Source organism: Bos grunniens, chromosome 28 (genome assembly GCF_055505025.1).
Source record: "Bos grunniens cultivar Pamir isolate PY7600 chromosome 28, Bosgru_T2T1.0, whole genome shotgun sequence".
Taxonomy (NCBI): domain Eukaryota; kingdom Metazoa; phylum Chordata; class Mammalia; order Artiodactyla; family Bovidae; genus Bos; species Bos grunniens.
Window position 1 is genome coordinate 11,014,502 of NC_141192.1, and position 24,559 is coordinate 11,039,060.

General features: G+C 49.6%; 2 protein-coding genes across 5 annotated transcripts in view; one reads left to right on the plus strand and one right to left on the minus strand.

Moving 5' to 3' along the window:
* Positions 1-1,212: 1,212 nt before the first annotated feature.
* Positions 1,213-12,642, plus strand: PLAC9 (placenta associated 9). The gene is made up of 4 exons (XM_086381779.1): positions 1,213-1,308; positions 10,540-10,637; positions 12,015-12,144; positions 12,511-12,642. The coding sequence occupies exons 1-4, from the start codon at positions 1,245-1,247 to the stop codon at positions 12,519-12,521; spliced, it is 303 nt and encodes a 100-aa protein (XP_086237905.1). The 5' UTR covers positions 1,213-1,244; the 3' UTR covers positions 12,522-12,642.
* Positions 12,643-18,530: 5,888 nt separating this feature from the next.
* ANXA11 (annexin A11) overlaps positions 18,531-24,559 on the minus strand; it is a 42,333-nt gene continuing 36,304 nt past the window's right edge. For all 4 annotated transcript variants that reach the window (XM_086381769.1, XM_086381767.1, XM_086381770.1 and 1 more), the window contains 4 exons: positions 22,459-22,554; positions 21,393-21,451; positions 21,071-21,193; positions 18,531-19,312 (listed from right to left, as the gene is read on the minus strand). In XM_086381769.1, the coding sequence (XP_086237895.1) occupies positions 19,253-19,312; positions 21,071-21,193; positions 21,393-21,451; positions 22,459-22,554 (338 nt within the window). In that variant the 3' untranslated portion in view covers positions 18,531-19,252. The remainder of the gene's footprint in view (positions 19,313-21,070; positions 21,194-21,392; positions 21,452-22,458; positions 22,555-24,559) is intronic.

Consider the following 24,559-nt stretch of genomic DNA (forward strand, 5'->3'; position numbering starts at 1 on the left):
TTTTTACTGTCATGCTTTTATTTTCATGTTCATCTCATCAACATTTAGAGATCATTCCATCTTAGTACACCTAAATCTGAGACAGGCTGGGACTTGGGACCCTTTGCTGCAGTGCTTGCTCCTGGACAAACTGTTTTCTCCAGCAACAAAACACAAAGAAACTATAGGGGACTAAAAGTAACTGTGTGGCTGTACAAACTAGAAACAAGAAGATACAAAAAGACCAAAAACCCAACTGCCACTTCTGAGGGGTCAGAAACAAAAGCAGGGTACTATTCATCACACCAAGAGGGTGTGCAGACCTCCTAAACACACCCCTCCAGCCCAGGCACGGATCCACCCCAACCCTGGAGTCACTTAGGGACCAGCTCACCCCCTCCCCCAGGGAGCAAGCAAGGGCACCCATACCTATTATTTGGCGTGCTTAGGTAAGAGATCCAATAAAGCCTTGCCTCATCTGGCATTTTATCAATTTCTTTTTTTAATTTATTTGGTTGCCATCATGTGGGATCTTCCATTGCGGCAAAGGGACTCTCAACTTGTGGCTCTAGGGCTCAGCAGCTGTGGCATATAGGCTTAGCTGTTCCTCAGTGTGTGGGATCTTAGTTCCCTGAACAGGGATCATACTCAGGTTCCCTTCATTGCAAGGTGGATTCTTAACCACTAGACCACCAGGGAAGTCCCAATCAATTTCTATTTAAGAACCCGGGTCAATAACAAATCCACTATATTCCTTTGGAAAGTATCTTTTAACAATACTGTTACTCCTTTAGAAGGACAAAATTTCTGTGGAATGCAGACCCTCCATTTCTGAGCCTCCCTCTCAGAGCGACACTATCTGATGTCATCAGAGCTGATTACTCCGTGAAGTTAGGGATTCAGATCCTGTGCCACAGGCGTAGGTGGCACTTCTGGAAACTGCAACTTGCTGGTCTGTGAAATGGGCTCATAACGGATCATTGGGCCTCCGGTTCTATCATCCTCTTCTGTGCTCGAGCCCAGGGGGAGGTGAGGGGGCTCAGAGCGCGGCCCCTTCCTGGGGAGACGCCCAGCCTGGCACATCGCCCCTCCGCTCGCGGGGTCTCTGGAGGGGGCGGGCTCGCTGGAGCCAGAAAGCCCGGAGCCGCCCAGGAATCTTGGCTGGAACTGCGAGCATTTCCTCCCAGGCGGGCCGGCGCGATCCCGGGGAGGGCGGGGAGGGCGGCCGTCGGCAGAAGCGGCGCTGCGCTCCGCCGGCCGGCAGGATGCGGCTCCTGCTCTGCGCGCTGGCCGGGCTCGCCCTGCTCCGCGCCCCGGGCGCCTTCGCCGGTGAGTGGGGCCCGGGAGCGGGGCGAGGGCTAGGGAGACCGCGGACCTCGAGGAAGGAGCAGAAGAGAGGGAGGGAGATGGGAACGGAGCCAGATGGAGAGAGATGGAGAAAGAAGGAGATAAAGGGAGGGAGAGAGAACGATGGGGAGAGAAAAAGGAAAGACGAAACAGAAAAAGGCAGAGGGACATAGAAAAAGGAAAGAATAAAGAGAGAAAGGGAGAGGCTGGGACTGAAAGATATCGGAGGTAAACAGATGGGTGTGAACTGTGTATGAGGACAGAAAAAGGAGTTTAGTGGGAAAGAAACAGAGGAACTAAAATGGCAAGAGAAAGGGGAGAGAGGCAGAGAGGATATTGAGGAAAAGAGGAAGATCCGAGAGAAACAAAAAAAGGAGAGAGGGTGGAGAAACCCAATGCCCCAGGTGGGGAGGAGAGGGAGGAGGGGGCCAGGATCAGGAGGTGAATGGTCAGGTCTGCAGGGTGGGGCGGGCCTGCGAAGCACCCAGGCCTCCTTTCCTGGGGAATTCACTGGGATGCTGAGCTCCAGCAGGCAGACGACCCCGGTCTGGTCCGGCCCAGCTGTAGGGGCCAGGCAGGCGGCCCCTGGAGGTCTCGGCTTCACCTGCCTGGTAGTCTGAGGAGGTCCTGCAGTAGAGGAGAGGAGACCCGTTGTCAGCCTTTTGGAGAGCTTCCCAGAAGGCGGGAGCAGCCTTGGGTGGGTGGGGAGGAGGCCGCAGGAAGGCCTCTGGGTGCTCCAGGCTGGGTTCCTTGCAGTGCTTTATCCCCTCTAGCTCCCCTGACAGCAGCCTTAGAGCTGTCCCCTCACAGGTGAGGCTCGGACAGGAAGGCTGCAGAAGGACTAACTGTACTGTACGCACAGATGTTCCTTCCACCACCCCAAGACTCTGCACTTTATGTACCACTTTACAGTTGACATTTACCCAAGCTCTCTTGCCAACCTCAACCAGAGACAGCTGGTGCTCACAGCTGTACAGTTGAGGGGAAGGCTCAGTCTGCCCAGGCATGCAGGTCTCCTGCCCCCTCAGCCACACCCTTGCCCTCTGTCAGGCTGCTCCCCCATCCACCTGGAGCCAGAGGAAGTACCCCGTGTTAGGATGGAAGCTCCCCTGGCAGGGAACTGGGAGCACCAGGGAAAGGGCTGAGGCCAGTCCTGCTCCTGGCAGCCCCCGGCTGAGTGGCCTTGGGTGAGTCATGCCACCTCTCTGGAGCTGTTTCCTCTTCTGTAAGTTGGGGAGAATGGTAGCCACCCACAGAGCTGGAGGAAAGGGAAGTGCCCAGCGCAGAACACCTGTGAACACACATTGGCTTCTTCCCTCGCGCCCTCAGACAGCTCCACTGACCTCTCTGAGCCAGTTTCTCCACTGAGGTTGGCAAAGGAGGACCAACAACCCCTTCCTCACAGGCTGAGTGAGGAGTGGCTGAGACCACCCAGCATAGAGCCCGGCCCACAGTGCCATCCCTCTACCCCCTACATCCTGGCCCACCGCCTGCCCCCTCTTTCCAGAGTCCCCACCTCCAGGAGCTGAGGGGACAAAGCTGAGTCTGTGCTCCCCCAGAGGGAGGAGCTGGCCACTGCCCACAGTGGCTGACCTTCTGTGGCCCCTTAGCTATGACTGGTATATAAGTTTTGTCTTAAAGCCATTTTAAACATTATTTTCTTCCTAATTGTGCTCATTGCTTCAGATTAAGAAAAAAAGAAAGTATAAATGTATTTATGTGATTTCACATTGTGTTCGAACATTTTTTTATATAACCTTTCAGACTTCAGACAATTATACCATTTTTTTTAAACTGTTGATTATCAAATCTTTTGGCTATACACACAGAATAGTGTAAGGAACCTCCATGGATTCCTGACAGATCTTAATTCATCTAATCCACCTTCTCTCTGCTCCCTCAGATTAAAGGAAACTCCAGGCACTAAGTATTTTCATCTATATGTATTACCTTATGTATTATTAAAGCATCAATAATCTTTTAATAACTAAAATACCACTGTCACTCCCTAAAAGTGGACAATAATTCCTTAATATCATCAGCTATCTAGTCAGGATTCATGTCCCTAATGGTGTCATGGTTTTATATTTGGTCTGTTTGATTCAAACGAGGTGGATACATTTGGGTTTTGGTTGATATGTCCATTAAGTTTCTTTTAGTAAGTTTTAAGTTTCTTTAGAAGGTTCTTTTCTCTCTTTTTTCTTAAAATTTGGTAAAGAAACTGCGTTGCTAGTCGTATAGCTTTTCAGATTTAAATTTTAGCTGATTGCATCTTCTATATGTCATTTTAATGTTCTCCTTTTCCCTATATTGTCTATAAACTGGGAATTAGATCTAGAAGCATTGTCTAATTCCAATTAGAGTTTTTTTGCAAGAATACTTTAAGATGGTTTATGTGGTTTATTGCTTTAATTTTAATTTCTTTGATTACTGCCAAGTTTGGTGGGGTTTTTTTTCAATTTTTTTTTTTCAAATGAATATTGGTCATTTCTAATTCTTGCGAATTGTCTTGGCCTTTTCAATTGTGGTATTAGGATTTTTCGTATTGCTCTATAAAGTCTTTTATGTGTTGAGTGAAATAGACAGTTCTGTGTTATTTGTAGAGAATTTTTTTTTTAAGTTAAGACTTCAGCTGAGTTCCTTTTCTGTTTTGCTATCAGAGGGGTCTCAAGTCCTAGAGCGTAGTCCCATTAGCCATTCTCATCCATGCCTCGGCCTACAGGAATCCACCATCACTCCAGGTCCCTGTGGACTGTCTTCCATTGGGATTCTGCTTTTTTGCTTTGAGTGAAAGAAGATGCTCGAGCTATGGTGAGACATCTTCGCAGGTGGCATTAATGGTAAAGAACCTGCCTGCCAATGCAGGAGACTCAAGAGACTGGGGTTCAGTCCCTGGATCAGGAAGGTCCCCTGGAGGAGGGCATGGCAACCCACTCCAGTATTCTTGCCTGGAGAATCCCATGGACAGAGAAGACTGAGAGAAGACTGGCAGGCTACAGTCCAGGGGGTCGCAAAAGTCGGACACAACTGAAGTGACTTAGCACGTAGCATGCGTGGTAAGGATCACTGCATTTCTTCTTACAAAAATGGATGACAGGGAGTGAGCCTCTCAAAGACAATTTGATCCAATGTACACATTTGGGCTCTTGTTGGGCCGCAGGACAGGTGCACAGGTGTCGTGGGTACAGGTCCCTTTTGCCCCATGCTTGTCCAGCCCCTCATTTTACAGAGGAGGCAGCTGAGATCCCAAGATGGGAGGCCCTTAACTCATCACAGAACTCCCAAAGCATAGCATAGTGTCAATCAGGTAGGATTCAAATCCTGTCCCCATCACCTACTAGCTGTGTAGTCTTGGGCATGACCCAACCTCTTTGATCTTTGGTTTTCTAATCTATAAAAAAGTGATGTAAGAGTACTGAGCTTATAGATAGAATTAAATGAGATAATAATGCAGGTAAGCACTGAACAAAAAGTTTGGCATGTAATGTGATCATAAATTGATAGTGGATTCAAATATAGAGTATGGCTGTACCCATTCTAAAGGTGGAGAAACCAAGGATCCAGCAAGTGGGACTGGCTTATAACAGAGCCCAGAAAATCCGGTCAGCCTTGAAGCCTCGGTGTGCTTGTTGGCAAAGCCCCTCCCAAGCACCCCTTGGACCCCTGTACAGTGTAGTCCCAGAGCAGATGCCTCCCCACCTTGAGGAGACCTAGCCAGGGTTACCTAGTGAAGAACACTGGCTCCATGTGGAGAGAGAAGACCACAGGGGCTTACACTGACCTGCTCAGTCTCCAACCCACCTGGTGAATGCCTTACCTGGCATCTGCACATCATCCGGCAGTTCTCAGATACCTTCAAATGTGGAATCCCCTTGAATCAGCACAGCAGTCCTGCCAAGTAGACAGGGCAGGGAGGATCCCTTGCAGAAGAAGCTGAGTGAGAGGCAAAGAGCACAGTCAGCCAGCAGTGGAGGTGGGACCACTCCTCTGACTCCCAACCTCATGTTCTGTTCACAGCATGTGGAGAGAAGTTTATCCTGGATGGCTTCCTAGGGTTTGGTGTGGTGGGGGTTTAGGAAAGTTCTAGTACTTTATAACCCAGTGGATTAAAAAACGTAGGATTCTGAGGTAGAAGGAATCTGGTTTCCTGTACGGCCTTGAGGGGAGCAGAGCTGCCTGCCAGCCCGGAGCATCAGCCAGTCCACCTCTGAACTGATTAAGTGAGAAAGAAAGAAACACGTGTATGACTGGGGGGCGAGGGAGGGCTCTTTGTTACAGCAGCTCAGCTTGTATCCTCACTTTAACCACCCGCTGACTGCATTGGTAAGCTCTCAGAGTCACCGGCAAGGCTCAAATCCACCTCTGGAAAATGACCAGAGAACAAGGGAGAAAACATATCGCTCCCAAAATACAAGTTTCCCAGTATCTGAGCTCCCTCTGAGGGGGCTTAAGCAGCCTTCTCCTGTTTCAGCCAGAGCAGGTCCACAGATTAGAGTTCTTCATATAATTGTTTGAAAATAACATTCTTCTGCTTAAAAACAACAACAACAACACTGGTTTGGAATGAAGCAGAAATTTTAATACAAATATTGAATGTGGTCAAATTTATTAGATACTATATTGAATGTGGTCACATAGAATTAAGCCCCAGGCTACAAGTGTAGCTGGTCAGAGCAGCACTTTTCAGGATCAGAAATCATTGAGTTGTGCACTTTCTTAGTGAGTGTTCAGGTCTAAAGGAAAAAAAGTTCTATGTCTGTCATTGGGAGGGGGCCGTACTCCCGCCTCAGAGGCTGGGGGTCCAGTGGCCACGCCCCTTTAACCGGAGCGTCTACCCCTCGCCTGCGCTGGGCCTCTGGCCCCACCCCACCCGCCACCGGCAGCCTGCTCTCACGATGTTCCACCCGAGGCGCAGTCCAGGGTGCACACAGGCCCTGAGCAGGCGCCAGGCCAAGGAAAACAACCTTGCATCCAAGAAGGTCCATTCCCCAACTGGCCAGGCAGGGGACGGGGGAAGCAGAGAAAGGGAACACTGGGAACCGCAGCCTTGGCCCTCCGTGGTCAGGCGGGATAATCTGCCACCTCCCCCACTCTTCTTCCTCTGGTTTGAGTTTCCCTGGAGCCCCGTGAGGCCGGCAGGCATTATCATGAGCTCCATACTGGCAAGACAGTGCGAAGGGAGTCCTTGCCTAACTCTTGCCTTCCTGGAGTTTCTGGGCAGACAAGCAACTTGTCCTTAGACTCATCGCGGTTCTGTCCTGGTAGCTCATTTGAGGTCTGAGAAACGAACCTTGGGTGCGCTGCATCTGTTCCGGAGCGCCTCGCCCTCCCCACTGCCCCAAAAGCCTTGTTCTGAGGAGGCAGCAGAGGCTCAGGGAGCAGGAAGTTCCCACTGGCCGCACCAGTGCGCGGCTGAGAACAGAGGCTTGCAGTGTGCTTTCTGCTTTCAGGCTTTGAGGTCAGCGCCCTGAGAAACCCCGTGGGCGAAGGGCGCGGCGGGGCAGGGTGGCCGGGCTCTTCCCAGCCACCCCACCCCCCACCCCCAAACCCCTACCCGCCCTCTCAGCAGAGCTCCCCGGGAGGCCTGGGTGAGCTCACAGACAGTTGTGCCGCAGCCCAGGGCGCAGTTGTGTCCAGATGCGACGGATTACTGCCGTGTGATGTGGAGAGCAGCCTCAGCCCAGCCTCTTCCCTGGAGGGGTCTAGGAGCCAAGTCAGGCCTCATCACAGACACGCAGAGAACAGGGTGTTTTAGGCTGAGCAAGGGGAGCAGATTCACGTTGCTTGTGACTTAGAGGGCTGATAGAGCCCCGCTTGGCCGGCAGGGTCACCCTGCTTCCTCTTGGCCTAAGTGCTTGGGGGAGGGGGAGGAGAGTATAGGGTCTGGGAGAGGGCAGGTGGGGTTCAAGGGAAAGGCTTGGCCAAAGGCTCCTCTGGGCGGAGCCTGCAGAATGTGTGTGTGGGCACAGACCTAGACCAGGCAGCCCTCTGTGTGGCTGAGAACAGCTCTGCTTGCCCCCTCCAAGTCCTTTATCTCTAGCTGAGCACCCCAGGTTTCTTAGCTGAGACATATGAGTCAACATCTGGAGTTCCTTCACAGTGGCCCCTTTAGACCTGCCTCTGCCTGTCCAAAGCCTTCTCTCAGTGAATGACCCAGAATGGAGCACAGCCCTCCAGGTGGGGTCTCTCAGAACACCCCCCAACACCCATCCAGAACATTTTGTATCAATGCACAAAGCCCACAGGGACTCATACTTTTTGCTGACAACCTCATTGGACAACTGCCTTATATTGTGGAAAGTTTCAAACCATGCATACAAACGTAGAATAGCAGAGTGAACCCTCCAACCCCCATCCCATGACGCCATCACTCAATTTCAACAATTACCAGTCTTGGTCAACCTTGACCAATGTCCAATACTCCCGCCCATGCCTCGTCCCACTCCCAGGCCTGGATTATTTTGAAGTAAAGCCAAGACACAATAGCATTGTATCTATAAATATTTCAGGATAGATCTCTAAAAGGCTCCTTTAAAAAAAATAACCAAAGTGCCACTATCACATCCCCTCCCGCCCCAAAGTCAACAAGAAGACCAGTGTTTTTTGAAGTGGTTTTTCTAAGTTCAGTGGATGGATGTAATAAAAAGCAGAAAGTAAAAACCAAAATTGTTCTCCGCTAAAGACGCTCAGAGTGAAAGGAAGTTTTGTCCCTGTGCTTGGCTCTCACCCCTGTGTGGAAGACCTGGGGTCCAGATAGAGTTGGGACCAGAGACTCTTAGGGCATGGGGGCTCTGGCAGAGCTCCAGAAAACCAGCTGGCTGACCAGCTAGTGGGGCCAGGAGGAGGCCAGGGTGCTTGGGGTTCAGTCATTTGCCAACTGTGTGATCTTGGACAAGTCACCCAGCCTTCAGAGTTACACATTCATCACCAGCAAAATGGCTTATCATCTCCATCCTTACTTCAAGGCCTGCCAACCTTCTAGGCAACTTTATATGTCCCCTCGGGCAACCCAGTCAACACTGGGGTTTTAGAGTTACAAGAGTTTTGCATTTACAAAGATCAAGTCCAATAACTCTTACCCCACTCTGCTTCAGATGCCCACAGCCTTAGTATTGTCACTGTGAAGCTGCTCCACCTCTCAAAGCTAAAAATTGCAGTATCTCTTAAAAAATGCAGTAAATTCTGTTACCCCCATCATTGCATCGAGACCTCCAGTGCCTTCAGCCCCTCCGTTTCTCCCAATTATCAGTCCTCTGATTGGCCTTTTCCCCTTCCTTATTCAGCCTAGACTCCAGAACTCAGCCACTTAAGCCCTGGATGGTTGAGTCCTCAGCTCCTTTCTCTTCTGTTGCCCTTCACCACACTCATCCCCTGGACTCCCAGGTTTCAGCTTGTCCACCCATCTGTCTTTGCTGCTAATACCCACCTGCTGAGCTGCCGGGGTGGGGCTTCCTTGGCGCTGTCACTCCCTACCATCCTCCTAACTGCCTCCATCGTTCTCCTCACCCCCTCTGTTTATTCAGGCTTCTTACCCAGGGGTGCTGATACACTGGCTCTTGAGAAACAAGCATGTGTCAGTTTCCATGGTGAAAGTACTCTTGCCATGGCTCCCATTTTAGTGGCTGTGTGTATCAGCCTGCTCATAGAATTCCCAATAACTTCACAACGAACTCTCCTCTTTGCTAACCCTGCATGAGTTTTCAGCAGATGATTCCCCTCTTCACCGAGTGAAGAGCGGTTATTAGGTGGGACTCGCTCAACTTCTTGACCCTTTTAAGTAGAACTTTTTACCCATTTCTGCCGCATGTCCTCTTTCTTCCTTCCACGTGTGACCCCCCACCCCCACCCCACCACCATTTCTGGATTCTGTGGCCTCGTATCTCTTCAGGACATGCATTCTTTCAGTCCTCCTGGGTTCTTCCTGTCCTCAGGCTAAAAGCATGGTTTAGTTTCTTCAATGCTTAAAAACCTGGAAATAACAATAAACACTTCTTTAGACCTTGTGATCTGATCTCCATTCACAGCCAAGCTTGGTGGTAATGTTTTCTAGGATCTCTGTTTCCTTCTCTTGGCCTTTCCTTCCCTTCTCATCCCACTGCAACGACTCTGGTCTGCTGGCACCTCTTTACTCCAAGCGCTGGGATGGCATTCAGCATCAACTTCTCTGTTGCTCTGTGTTTCAGACTTTATCTTGCTAGGCCCCAGTGCCTCTTTAGGCCATGCGGTTTCATCCTCTTTAAAGTGCTTGGCTTCTCTTTGTTTCTGGAGCAGTGTCCCCCTTCCTGAGTGTCCATGTTTTCCAAGGACCCAGCCAACTTGGATGCCCTGAAAACATCTCAGAGCCACCAACCCCGCAACTTGAGCTCAAAACCAGGCTCTAAGACTTCTGGTGTGAAGGTTGCTGGTGCCAGGAAGAATCAAGGAGGAGCCAATGGTGGGGAGGAATATGATGTTAAACAGGTTGAGCCTCAGAGCTTCCACTTACTAGGTGTGTGACGCTGGATGTATCCCTTCACCCCTCTCAATTTCCTTATGTGTAAACTGTGGATAGTCATTGGTTGTAGAGGTTGGCTGAGTTTATGCATTTGTTGAGCACACCATGTGGCACATAATGCTATTTCTAAAGTATCTCCACACATACTTTTCCTCTTTTCCTACAGCTGTCTCCTTTCACCAGCTCTTACACCGGTTACTATGATACTTCCTGCCTTTAAAGATGAATCTCTCCAATTCATTCTCTGTATTTTAAAAATTCATATACGACTACATGACTCTCCTGTTAAAATAACCCCCCAAACAAACATCATGATTGATTAGGACCCCAGCTTTGTTTCCATCATCCACCTCTCTAGTCTCATCCCCCAGCCACCTGGTACTTTCCAGCCACTCCAGACACCCAAGGGTTTCTGCACTGAACCACGCTACCTCATGTCTGTCTTTGCACATTCATTCTTTCTGGCTAAAACATTCCTTCCCTTCCTTTTCTTACCCAGTTCAGGCCGCACCTCCTTGAGGATGCCCGCTTGGGTCTGTAGGTGACCATGGCCCTAGAGATGAATGAGTAGGGTAGCCCTACATTCACATCCTGGCCCTCTCTGCTTCTCTTTGGACTGTTTCCTGGACTCACCTCCTTTGAGCCAGGTACTTTGTAAGAGACTCTAATGTTACAGGGAAACCAAGGGCCCCACAGTGACAAGACTTGTTTTCCCACAGCTGATGAACCCTTCATCCCCTCCCGAGGAGACTCGGCTCAGAGCACAGGGTGTGACACATACATGGCTGTCCACAGTCGGCTGGACGTCATAGAGGAGGTAATGAGGGTGACCTGGGAAGACATGCAGCTTCAGGACCATCTGCCAGGCTGGTGGTGGCTTTGGAGGGCTCAAGCCAATCTGGTTTTTGAAAATTGGGGCGATCTAGGCCAGTCCTGCTCCCTGGCCACCATGTTAAACATCTCCATGCCCTACCTGTACTGTTAGGCTGCCAGCCCCCAACAGACCCTGCCTCCCCTGGGAACTTGCTTGCCCCCAGCGGGGGATCTCTGCATATTCACCAGATGAGAAGCTGGAAATTCAGTCGCTGTGTTTTGTTATACAGCTACTGCTTGTAACTCGAGGTCCATAAACTTGTGTGCACTTTATTTCACAAACCTTTAGCTAACGTTTAGCGCTCTCATTCACTATAGACAAAAAACAATTGTACCTTGACTTTGTCATCAACAGAAATCAGATAATTTCATATCATTATAGTCACTGTGAATATCTCAACTTATATCTCAATTTATTCTAATCAGTGTGTTAAAAATTCAGTAGTTGTTAAGTCTGCTGTTACTTAAGGTAATACGTTTTATATCAAAATTTAAATACTTTAATATTTTAATGCAGTGTATGTCCTTGGATGGAGAAGGCAATGGCATCCCACTCCAGTACCCTTGCCTGGAAAATCCCATGGACGGAGGAGCCTGGTGCGCTGCAGTCCATGGGGTCACGAAGAGTCAGACACGACTTAGCAACTTCACTTTCACTTTTCACTTTCATGCACTGGAGAAGGCAATGGCAACCCACTCCAGTGTGCTTGCCTGGAGAATCCCAGGAACGGGGGAGCCTGGTGGGCTGCCGTCTATGGGGTCGCACAGAGTCGGACACGACTGAAGCGACTTAGCAGCAGCAGTAGCAGCATGTCCTTGGAAATCCTATATATTTTATTCTCTCAATGAAAGCATTCTTCTGATGGGAGTCTATAGGTTTTACCAGACTACTAAAGGGGTTCATTTACAAAAAAAGAACCCTGAATAAAGAAAATTTCAAAATGCCAAAACGGTCATTTGGCAGAGTCGCCACCAGGGGGCGGGGCAACAAAAGAAATGTGAGCTCCCAGGGGTGTCATCTTGAAAACGGAAAAGGGATCCGAGTCCATCCACGCCCCAAACCAGTGATTAAGCGAAACCCCTGAGCGCGAGAGCCAGGAGTGGCCTTGAGTGAGCCCCTCGAATCTTGTCATCTGGGAGCTGAGAGGCAGGTGGGGGCAGTGCGTGAACCAGGAGGACCCAGGTCCCCTGGCACCTAGTTCTCTTCCCACTGCACCCTACTTGCTGCCACGGGCTCCGGAGGATGTGGCTGATGAAGCAAGACTGACCCCACTCTTGTCTTCACTCCCCTACTGTCCTCCGCCTTCTCTCCTCACTCTAGACGGTGGAGAAGACGGTGGAGCACCTGGAGGCAGAAGTCAAAGGCCTGCTGGGTCAGCTGGAGGAGCTGGCCTGGAACTTGCCCCCGGGGCCCTTCAGCCCGATCCCCGACCTCCTGGGAGATGGAGATGGTGAGCAGCTTGGGGAGCGGAGATGACAGCCTCTGGGACTGGGCAGCAGGGTGGGGACGACTACGCCACTTCGTGTAACCTGGACAAGCCAGGGAGTCCCCAGCTTCTCCTTGGGACAGAATTGGGAGGAATCTCCCCTCCCCGCCCCAACAGAGTGGTCTGCCCACACCCCGGGGTTGCTGTAACCCAGCATCAGGAAAGGGCACCTGGCAGAGTTCCACTCTCAGCACCACCCTAACTCGGAGCAGCTGCCTCCTCCTTGAGCTCTGTGTTCCTGGCACAGGAGTCCCTGGGGGACTGGCAGGGGAGGGCAGGCAGCAGTCAGTACCCGTTCACTCACCCCCCAGGTTGCCCCCTCTCTTTCAGATCGCTTTTGAGCACCAGAGCTGGAGCCGCCCAGCAGCTGGCAGTGACACAATAGCCCTCCTCCGAGAACAGAACAGGCATTCTGGCCTGGCTTCCTCAGCTTTGTGCAAAATAAAACCTACTCCTTTGGTCCTCTCTGTATCTGCTGACAGTGACCTCTGCAGCCACAGCCCCTTCTCCATCTGTCCCCATGCCCTGAGGCTCGCACCCCTGCAGACTCAGACCTAGGAGCACCAGTCCATCTGCACGCTTCCACTCTCCTTATTTGCAGGGATGGACAGGGCAGGGGTGGGTTCAAGAGGTGAGGCACCCGAGGCCCAGAATTTTAAGGCAGCACAGTGGAAGGGCCCTCTGAGTAGCCTTGTTACTCAGTATGTGGCCATGGGTGAACAAAAAAGGAGTCACCTGGGAGCTTATCAAAAATGCTGAATTTCAGGGCCTACCCAGAATCTACATTTTAATGAGATTGCCCCCGCGATGTGTGTGCACATTAAATTTTTTTTACCTTTTTGACTGAGGTAAAATTCACATAAAATTCTAAACTTTAACCATTTAAAATGGTACAGATTCAGTGGATTCACAGTGTTGTGCAATCACCACCACCTAATTCTAGAAATTTTCATCACCCCCTGTACTATTAAGCAGTCATTTTTCCATCCCCTCTCTCACCCTCCCTTGGAAATCACTAATGTTTTGTGTCTGACATTTTTTCACTTACCATGTTTTCAAGGTTCATCCATGTTGTATCAAATACTTCATTTTTGTTTACAGCTGAATAATATTCCATTATGTAGTTATATCACATTTTATTCATCCATTCATCAAATCTGTGGACGTGGGTTGTCTGCGCTTTGGGGGTATTCTGAATAACACTATGAACATTCATTCATGCCTAAGTTTGGGTGGGTATGTGTTCTCATTTCTTTTGGATGGAATTGTTGAGTCAAATAGTAACTCTTTGTTTTTGAAGATTCACCATTTTTGCATAGCAACTGTACCACTTTATGTTCCTACCAGCAATATATAAGATTTTCAATTTTTTCCTTATCCTCCCCAACACGTCTCACTGATGACAGCCATCACACTAGATGTGAAGTGGTATCTCATGGCTTTAAGTTGCATTTACCTAATGATTAGTACTCTTGCCTGGAAAATCCCATGGATGGAGGAGCCTAGTAGGCTGCAGTCCATGGGGTTGCTAAGAGTCGGACACGACTGAGCGACTTCACTTTCACGTTTCACTTCCACGCATTGGAGAAGGAAATGGCAACCCACTCCAGTGTTCTTGCCTGGAGAATCCCAGGGACGGGGGAGCCTGGTGGGCTGCCGTCTATGGGGTCGCACAGAGTCAGACACGACTGAAGCGACTTAGCAGCAGCAGGAGCAGCAGTGATGCTAAACATCTTTTCATGTTTGTGAGTCACTTTTGTTATCTTTTTTGGAGAAAGTCTATTCAAATCCTTTGCCCATTTAAAAAACTAGGTTGTTTTTCTGCTGTTGAGTTCTAAGAGTTCTTTATGTTAAGGTGGATACTAACCTTTTATCAGAAATATGATTTGCAAGTGTTTTCTCCCATTCTGTGGGTTGTCTTATTTTGATAGTGTCCTTTGATATCCAAATTTGTTTTGATGAAATTCAATTTATCTATTTTTTGCTTGTTCTTTTGGTATCAATCTTAAGAATCCATTGACATATCCAAAGTTATGAATTATTTATTCCTGTCTCTAAGATTTTTATAGCTTTAGTTCTTACATTGTTCTGTTTAAAGCTATTTCAGGTCAATGTTTATATGTGGTGTGAGGTGAAGATTCAACTTCATTAGTTGGTTTGTGGATAGTTGTTGAAGAAAATATTCTTTCCCCACTGAATGGCCCTGGCACCCTTGTCAAAAATCACTAGTATAAGGTTTACAGCTCAATTCTAGCCCATGTTTCTATATACCTTCTTTATGCCAGTATCACACTGAATTGCTACAGCTTTGTGGCAAGTTTTGACATTAAGAACTATGAGTTCTCTTTGTTCAAGACTCTTTTGGCTTTTTAAGGAATTCCATGCAATTCCTTATGGATTTTAGGATCAGCCAGTCCACATGGACAAAAGGCAGTTGAAGTTTTGATACATATTGAACTTATAGATCAATTTTTAGTGTATTGCTGTCTCCACAGTACTGTCTTCTAATCCATGAGCACAGGAATTTTGTGTGTGTGTCTTACACCACCTTGGTTAAATTTATTCCTAAGTATCTTACTCCTTTTGTCTCTTCTATCCAATAGGGTAAGTGAAGTGTTATTGCTTAACTCCTCCTCCCTTCCATTGTCATGTTTCTGACTTTTCGGGGCTCTACTGTTAGATGTGTATGTATTTATAGTTGTTATGTCTTGATGGGTTAATTTTATTAGGGTGTGCCCTTGGTCTGCCAACATCTGCCTCTTAATTGGAGCATTTACTCCCTTTAAATATAAAGTACTTATGGGCCTCCCGGGTAGCACAGTGGTAAAGAACCTGCCTGCCAGTGCAGGAGGTATAAGAGATGCGGGTTGAATCCCAGGGTCAGGAAGATCCTCTGGAGTAGGAAATGGCAACCCACTCCAGTATTATTGCCTGGAAAATCCCATGGACAGAGGAGCCTGGCATCCATAGGATGGCAAGAGTTGGACACAACTGAAGTGACTTAGCCACGTTAATACCTTAACAATGTTTTATTTCTTCATGTGGATTTTAATTACAGTCTCCTTTCTTTTCAGTTTGAAGGACTTTCTTTGGCATTTCTCATAGTCTACTAGCAAAAAACTTGTCTCAATTTTTGTTCACCCAGGAATGTTAAGTTTTCCTTCAATTTTGAAGACGATTTTGCTAGATATAGGATTCCTGTTGGGGAGAAGGCAATGGCACCCCACTCCAGTACTCTTGCCTGGAAAATCCCATGGATGGAGGAGCCTGGTGCACTGCAGTCCATGCGATCACTAGGAGTCGGACACGACTTAGCGACTTCACTTTCACTTTTCACTTTCATGCATTGGAGAAGGAAATGGCAACCCACTCCAGTGTTCTTGCCTGGAGAATCCCAGGGACAGGGGAGCCTGGTAGACTGCCGTCTATGGGGTCGCACAGAGTTGGACACAAATGATGCGACTTAGCAGCAGCAGCAGGACTCCTGTTGACATTTTTTCCCAGTGCATTGAATATGTCATCCCATAACCCTCTAGCCTCCATGGTTTCTGACAAGAAATCAGGTGTTAATATTTTTGAAGATCCCTTGTATGTGACAAGTCGGTTCTCTATTGCTGACTTCACAATTCCTTGTCTGTCAACACTCTGGTTATAATGTGTCTCAAAGGAGATCTTCATAAAAATACCCCTTATGATTTGAGTTCCTGGGATGTGTGGTTTAATGTCTTTCATCAAATTTGTAAGATTCCAGCCACTGTTTCTTCAAATATTTCTGCCTTCTCTCTCCCATGACTCCCATTATGTGTATGTTGATATACTTGATGATGTCCCACAGGTCTTAGGCTCCGTTTTCTTCTCTCCTCAGATTGGGAGATCTCAATTGACCTATCTTGAAGTTTGCCAACTCCTTCTTCTGCTTTCTCAAATATCTTCTTGAACCTATGTGATCTTGTCTTTCTGTACATGGGTCATACTTTGTTTCCTTGCATGCCCTGTAATTTTGGTTGAAAATTGGGCATTTTTTGAACATTACGTGAAAACTCTGGAAATCATATTCTTCCCCTTCCTGAGTTTGTTGTTGCTGCTGCTGAATTTCTTGTAGCTTGTCTAGTGACTTTCTGAACTGATTTTTAAAAGTTTGTATTCTCTGTCAAGTGTGGCCACTGAAATATCTGTTCAGCTAACTTAATGGCCTCTAGTGATTCAATGTTATCTCCTTTAACTCCTGGAACAACAAAACCCCAATCTCCCAGTCTTTACGTATGTGTTGTGTGTGTACTGGAGGCAATCTTTTGATACTCAGCCAGCCAGTCTGTGACTCTGCAGTAGCATTCACTTCCTGCAAACGCAGAGCCTGAAGGTCTGCCAGAGGCAAGTCTTCTGAGCATATGCCCAGCCCTGAACATGCGTTTGGCCTTCCAGATTCCCAGGAATTAGTGGGAGCACTCCAAAACCATGACTCTGCAAAGCATCACACTGTCAGCCTGTGCTCCCCAAACTTTTCAACCTGTCACCCATTTGCCCCAACTGTTACCCCTCTCTCCAGGCATTAGTGCTCATGAAACTGCCTTCAAATGTCCCTGAGGGCTGCCACCTGCACCTTGCGAGAGTTCCGAATTAGGTAAAATACAAGAAAGTCATTGAGTCAGTCTTCCTGGAAGCAACCAGACAGATCAAAACAACCAACCATAATTCTTGAGAACAAGGTCCATTCTGCTCCATCCATTGCCAAGAACCTATAAAGGACTGTGGATGCTGTTCTTGAGGCTGCAAGCTGGGGTGAGGAGGATAAGGCTGGGTAAGTGAGAATGCCCCAAGACCCTCTTACCAAGACTGTTTTTGTTTTTTTAAAGCTTTTTATTTTTGGTTGCTGCAAACTTTCAGTTCATTGTCAGATTTCTCATAAAGTTGATTCTGACAGTTTTTACCATCTTGTCACTTTTTTGGAGGAATAGGCTTTTCAAGTTCCCTACTCTACCATTTTTGCTGACTACAATGAAGTTTAAGAAGCTCTGATCTAGTCTCCCCTTCATTTTAGGCCCAAAGAGGAGAAGTAAGTTACCCAACGTTACACAGCCAATCAGTAGCTGAGCTGAGGCCATAATAGGGATGCCTGACTCCTGGACCAGGGTTATTTCTGCTTCGGGGCTGCACTGGGTTCAGAGTGGACACCAGTATTAGGCCAAAGTGAGTTTTCCAAGGAGTGGGAGGGGATAAGAGCCCCTTGTAGAGTTGGGGGCTTGACTGATTGGATCCTCTGCTGAGAGTGAACCCTGTATAGGGCCAGGTGGAGGAATGAGAAACGATGTCCTTGTTTTTAGAAGAACACAAGCAGAGAGCTTTCAGGTTTGATGAAGCAAACATTTTAAGCTAGTATCTGCCTGGGGGAATGATTTTGCTTGATTTCTATGCTAGGAATATAACTCCCTGACAAAGCACGAGGATGGGCAAGCATGCTGGATCTTGGTCAAGGGCCTCCAGGCACAGGAACTGAGGCAGAGCTGAACTGACAAGCAGGGCCTGCCTGCCTTCCATTCCAGAGCCCACAGCAGCCTTCTCTGGTAGGGTAGACCAGGCTCTGTCCAGCTCATGCCCCTTAGGCCATCTCCTCTTCTGTGTCCAGAAGGCAGGGAGGAAACAAACTGGTGTCCCAAAGCAGATGTCTACTTTGTGGACAAGGCGCTCCCTAGGGCCCTTGCTAGGGCTCAGCAGACTTGGGCTCACACCCTAGCCTCTGGCTTCTCTCCTTTCTAAACTTTCAACATAAGAAACCAGGAAGGGAGTGGAGACCACTGACCAGAAGACAAGCTCTGGGCTTCTGGATGAGACACAACGATTTCTACAAAGTCTGCCCCTTCTGGACTCGACTTCTCCTGATACGACCAACAAAGGGGCAAAGGGCCCACCGTGAGACCACAGCCTGGAGCCCCCTTTCAGACCGAAGCGTCCCTGCGGGGAGGAGCTGATCTCATGCCTCTCCGACTTTCTGCTGTAAAGCTACCCCCAGGAGTCATGCACACTCCCTTATGCCTGTGGCCTTCCTTCCAGACCTGGGGGAAGGACCACACTCCTCCTCCTTGCCCTAGTGGACTTCACTGTACCCACGTCTTACCCACAACCCTGTGTGCCTTTTCAGCATCCAGGCCCTGAGCAAAGATTTCAGGAACCCCCATTTCTCATGTCCTTAAGGCCCAGTCCCTGCAAATTACTTACATTCAGGGTTTCCTAAGCACAAGTTTCTATTTAAAGCCATATAACTTTTCACGAGTTAATAAGGATGGAACCCCTAAGCTACAGGGCAGAGTCATGAAGCATGAGAAAGCAAACTGGCACCAGGAAAACACTTCCAGAACGTTCCAGAGCTGGCTGACTTTAATTTGGAAACAGCATTTGGCCATCAACATTCAGGTTTAAGGCACATTCTCAATTACAAGAAGCCCTGTCACTGGCAGGGAGCTGGCTTTGTTCTTGTGGTTTGTGTAGAAGAAAGAACAGATGACTTTCTGGCCTTTTCTTTTCTAAAAAGGAGTGAGTTTGGCAATAACAAAGCTCATGACACATTTTCACCAGATGCAGAGTCTATCCTGAAAGGTTTTCCCTTTTACTCCTCAGTGAAGACATGGCACTCCAACCCCCCACCTCTTTTATCCAAACTTTGTATGCAGCAAAGATGTGTATGCAACTGTCTGCAACTATATATTAAAAAAAAAAACCTCTAAACATACAAAACTACATGACTAGAAGGAAGCCAAGAGTTTCAACCATAAGCAAAGAGGAATGACTGCATGAGTCAGGAAACAAAACATCTACTTTAGCTGCAAGAGGCTGTGAGGGGTCGGGATGGGGAGGAGGCGTCCTGAGAGAGTTCGAGACTGACTAGGTTCTCCGGCACAAGCACAATGCACGGATCGAGGGCGGGGGAGGAGATGGGGCCAAGGCTCTATAGTTGGTCTGAACTGTGACACCTGGGGGCTACTTTGTAGATTTGTTAGAAACAGACAAACGTTCTTTTGGCCTTTTCCTGGCATTGCTGTTGCCAGCAGGTGGACAGAAGTGACCCACCAGCCACTGCTCAGTCATTGCCACCACAGATCTTCAGCAGAATCTTCTGGTAATCCCCTGAAGTGTCTCCCTGGTCACAGAAAGGAGTAAGACATCAAATTAAGAAAGGCTTGACCAGTTCTGGCTTCCTGGCTCTTGATTTTCTTCTGCCCAAAGTGCCCTTACAGAGAGGTGGCCCTATCTTATGGAATTTCCCATTTTGCTGAGCAGGTGAGCAGCTCACATGCTGGCCTCACAGGTGCATGGACCATGGACAGTGCAGCTCAGCCTCCCTAGTCTCCTCCACCAAAAAAACTGAAAGCTGTACTCACCCCAGTGATCAAAGTCAGAATTTGAAAAACAAACACAAAAAATGTTTAAACAGCCAGAAACACCCCTACCCAGGTCTAACTGATGGCGGCCTCTGCCCAGTGCATTTCTGTTGCACTCAACGGGGATTATACCATAAGGCACCACTGTGTCCTCTACCGGAAATGTCATCTACTGTGATACGACCGTCCAGTGGAGGAGACAGTTACCATTTTGGTTCCCGGTTCACATTGAGCTCTCCTCCAACTGTCCACTGCACTTAGAAGTAAGGCCACAGTGAGCTAATTTCTGATCATTTTCTTCCTTGAGGGCAAGGCCTATGCCTTATTCCAGATGCCCACAGCCTACTGACACACACAAGACTGCTATCGGCAGCACTGTTTCTATAGCCAAGGAGAGAGAGAGAAGCTTCTCTCAAAAAGATGCCCAACATCAAACACCAGTGAGTCTGAAATCAGGGCCTGGGTGTGGCAGTTTCAATTTCAGGATTCATGTGAGTTCAGAATTTGACTATCAGAAGCCCCTCCTCCCCACCGCTCTGCAATAGGAATCAATTTGTCAGACTGTCCCTGGCACACAGTGATAAAGAGGCACTAGTGTCTACTAGACACGCATACGTCGTACAACACGCTTCACATGGGCCACTCCCTTCAAGTCTATTAGACACGCATACGTCGTACAACACGCTTCACATGGGCCACTCCCTTCAAGTCTATTAGACACGCACATGTCGTACAGTACGCTTCACATGGGCCACTCCCTTCAAGTCTATTAGACACGCACATGTCGTACAGTACGCTTCACATGGGCCACTCCCTTCAAGTCTATTAGACACGCACATGTCGTACAGTACGCTTCACATGGGCCACTCCCTTCAACATCCAACACTTTTGGGGTGGGGTCATCTTAAGGGTGATGGAACTAGGGTTCAGGGAGGTTTATGCAAGCTGTGTGAGATCACACAGTGAGCGAATATTAATAGAAAAGCAAGAACTGGACCCCAAGTGGTGTGACCCCCGATCTCTTGCTCTGAACTGCCTTCCTGTGCTGCCCCCACCATAAAGCTGAAAGAGGTGACTCGTCAGGGAGCCAGAGCCATGCACCCTCTGGGGGGCTTGGGACCTGAGTTCTCACTGATGGATGCCAGACCCACAGGGTGGCTGGACTCTGAAGGCCAGGCCCCAGGTGTACATGTGTGTGGGGGGGTGGTACTGTGAGTCTCTCGTGCTGATTGTGGACCCTCCTCTGCCAACCATTTCCTGAACAGCAGTTGTGCTGGATGCTGGGATGGAGGGTGGGGCGAGAACAAGGTCAAGACTCCCCCTGCCATCAGGAGCTGACAAGCTGCTGCTGTGCATGCAGGCGAACAAGTGAAAGCTGACGAGGGCAAGTAGAGGACCACAGATGAGAAGCCCACGCTTGGCTGAGGCCAAGCCCATAGGAGTTGTGAGGAGGAGGAGCAAAGGGGACAGGGGGAGCGGCCAGGCAGACAGCCCAGACGGCCCCCGGAGGCCCGTACCGTGATGTCGTGGTACAGCGACTTGCCATACAGCCGCTTATACTCTGCTCTGATGTCCAGGAGGTCGATCTCGCTGCGAGACACCATGATGCGGATCAGGGTCCGGTCTTTGGTTCCGGCTCCCTAAAGAGAGTGGCCCAAGGGCGTGAGCTATGGACCTCCTCAACATCCAGTCCCTACCTTTCCTGGGCCCTGGGCCCCTCCCCGCCCCTTCTGGAGGAAGGCTGGCTTTCCTCAAGCTTCCTCCCCTGAGCAAGGTCCCAATCACAGGATGGGCTGAGATACCCCCCTCACCCAGACCCTGCACCTGGGGATTACCTACCCTCATGGCCTTGTTGAGCCTTTCAGCAAAGAAGGCTGGGGTATTCTTAAGACATTTCACTGGAAGAGAGAAAGCATAAGTTGATCTGCAGAAAACTCAGTCTAGGGGGGCATGGTGCACACAGCCTCCTCTTAGAAGGCCGAGTGTCCATCAAACACACCACTGCATCCATCTTCCTCCCTCATCTCCTTCAGGCTCAATTATCCCACGATCCTGGCTCCAGCCCTCTGGAATAGAAACAGGCAGAGCCTGGACACCAATACAACCCCTTTCTTGGTAACCAGTGTGATGGAGGAAGCTGTGTAGGGAAGGAATGTGGATGGTAGTTAGGAATCATACAGCTGCTCAGGCAGGAGGGGACCTGTTGGGATGGCGTGACACTGGGGGGAAGGATGTCTGAGCAGAATGAATATCTAACTAGGGTTCTCAGGCCATGATACCTACCATGGGGGACACAGGGGAACCTGTCCCATTGAGAAAGCTCCAAGAAAAGCAAAGCAGAAGATGGACAACCTGTGATAGTCCCAAGTGGGTATAAAGAGGGGCCAAACCCTCAGGTGGAGGGCTGGGGGAGGACTGGGGGAGGACTGGCCTAGAGCCTGCCAGGCCCTGCTCTGGAGGACAGAACCCAGGCACTGTGGGAAGCGCACAGCGTCCTGGGAGCTACGCCAGCTTTCCTCAGCCAGGGCCTGTTTTGCTGTTGCAAGTAAAAAAAAATCTTTCCACGTGTTTCCATCACAAACATCTGACAACTGCCTGCAGGGATGTATTTTTAGAGAAGACTTGGCAGGATGTGAGTCATCTTCCTCCCGGAGAGCGGCTGGTCGTGCTCCCACTGGTGCTCACACTGCAGCTCCCTCCCCGGGGCTGGGCTTGAAATACAAACAAGACCGCTGGGGGCACAACTACACAGTGATCCAGGAAGCAGCCTGATTTCACTGCGTTGGCAGCTGGATTTAACAATCTTGGACCCTCTCACTATGCTCGTCCTCAACCAGAGGGTGGGTGAGCACCCAGAAAACTCACAACACACCCCAGGCCCCAGCAGGCGGGCTGAGACACCTACCCACAGCCAGCATGCCCTGCTCCAGGTCCCCGGACATCTCCCGGCAGATGCTCTTCTCAATGTCACGTCCTGTCATCCTCTGATACTCATTAAAAACTAGTGGGAAGACAGAGGGACACGTTATGAACTGAATTCTGTCCCTGACGCTTGCCCCAAATTCCTCTGTTGAAGTGTCCCAACTCCCAGGACTTCAGAATTTAACTATACTTGGAGATAGTCCTTAAAGAGGTAATTAAGTTAAAATGAGGCCCTCAGCATGGGCCCGAATCCAATCTGATTGGTGTCTTTATAAGAAAAGGAGATTTGAACACACAAGCAAACACCAGGGCTGTAAACACAGAGCTAAGAGCATACACAGACACAGCAAGGAGGGGCCACGTGCGAGCCAAGGAGAGAGCCCTCAAGAGAAACCATCACTGCCGGCACCTTGATCTTGGACTTCTGGCCTCCAGAACTGGGAAAAAATAGATTTCTGCTGTTTAAGCCACCCGGCCCGTCGTATTTTATTATGGCAGCCCGAGCTGACTCGGACAGGACGCATGGTGAGAGCTCTGCCTCCTCCCAGAGCCCCTCCCACTCTGCTCCTGGCACCCTAGGCGGTCCCAGTGACCACACTGGCCCAGTTCTCAAGTCTGCCGGTTCTTCACCCCCAGGCAAGTGCACTCCCCCGCCCCCCCGCCTGCTCACTCAGTCCCCTTACCAGCGCCTCCGCTTACCCACTGTACCACAATCCCCTGTCCAGGAGCCCTGACACCAATACGCTCTTCTCAGACCCACCACTTCCAGTCCCAGCCCTTCTCCATTCTGTGCGTCAGTCTTTCTCAATCTGACTGTAAGCTACCACCACTCTGGCACCCCAGCTTACCCTGGGTTGGGCTGAGCACCCACGGGTTCCAAGAGAGGCAGGTGGAGCCATGGAGACCCGGGTCCTACCTTGAGCTCTGCCCCCAGGATATAACCTCCTCTTCCCTGGCCAGGGTCTCAGTTTCTGTCTTCTCCAAACTGCTGTCGTGTGCATATCAGAATCATGATTCCTCCTACCTCTGTGCCCAACTCAGCTCAGCTCTTTTCTCCTGACTAGTATCATTCGTGCAGTTCTGATGTGCTACAAACACATTTCATACTTATAAAAATAACTAATGACCAAGATGAACATGTGTGCGCACACGCTCCATTACAGTGCAGTGCAGAGGCTCACGTGTGTGCTGTGGAGGCAGGCAGCTGAGGGCAAACGCCAGCTCTGCCACATTACCAGCTGGGTACCTGACTTCCCCGGCTGCCCTTCACCCCCTTCCTCATCTGTAAAGTGGGAGAATGGCGTCCACTGGCCTTTATTAAAGGCTCAGTGCACGCACACAGTGGGTGCTGGAGACCCCACCCCGCGGCTAGGTGTGGTCATTGTTCTCCGTCCTCACCTGCCCTCTTATACGCTGACCCTGCTGGCCTCTAGGACACCCCTTTCTCTGGGTGTCCCTCCTAAGTCTCCTGCCATGGCCAGAGCCCTGTCCTCAGACCGCTGCGCTCCCTCCCAAGGCAGTCCCGGGGCCTCAAACTCCTTCAACCCACTCAGCTCCCAAACTTCCACCTCTAGCCAGACCTCTTCAGCCCTCCGGGCTCACAAACCTAGAGGCTTGCACGGCATCTGTGGCTCCTGGCTCCCTCCCTCCTTAAAGCCTCCCACTCTCAGTCAAGGGCCCTGCCCTCTCCCACTGGCACAGCGGGGACAAATCCCGGGGTCCTTTCTCTCTCTCACACCCCACATCCACTTCATCCGCAGACAGAGCCGGGATCTGACCCCTTCTCACCACCGGCCCCTACCAGCTGTCCACACCACCATCACTGCTCCCCTGGACTGACGCAGCCGTCTCCTAACTGGTTTCCTTCTTCACCACAGACCCCATCACTCTTCTCAGTACAACTGCCAGTACACTTGCAAAACCTAAGTCAAATCACACCCCTCCCTCACACCGAGCCCTCCACTGGCTCCCTGTTTTATTCAAGATAGACACCTAAGTCCATGCAACTGTCAGCAGGGCCTCCACCTGTATAGTACAGGGGACTATATCCAATCTCCTGGGATAAACCATGGAAACGAAAATTT

Excerpts from the sequence above, each read along its gene's own strand:
- PLAC9 (XM_086381779.1), top strand. The coding sequence starts at position 1,245 with ATGCGGCTCCTGCTCTGCGCGCTGGCCGGGCTCGCCCTGCTCCGCGCC. Across the intron at positions 1,309-10,539 it reads CGCCCCGGGCGCCTTCGCCG|CTGATGAACCCTTCATCCCC; the intron begins GTGAGTGGGGCC and ends GTTTTCCCACAG. Across the intron at positions 10,638-12,014 it reads GGCTGGACGTCATAGAGGAG|ACGGTGGAGAAGACGGTGGA; the intron begins GTAATGAGGGTG and ends TCCTCACTCTAG.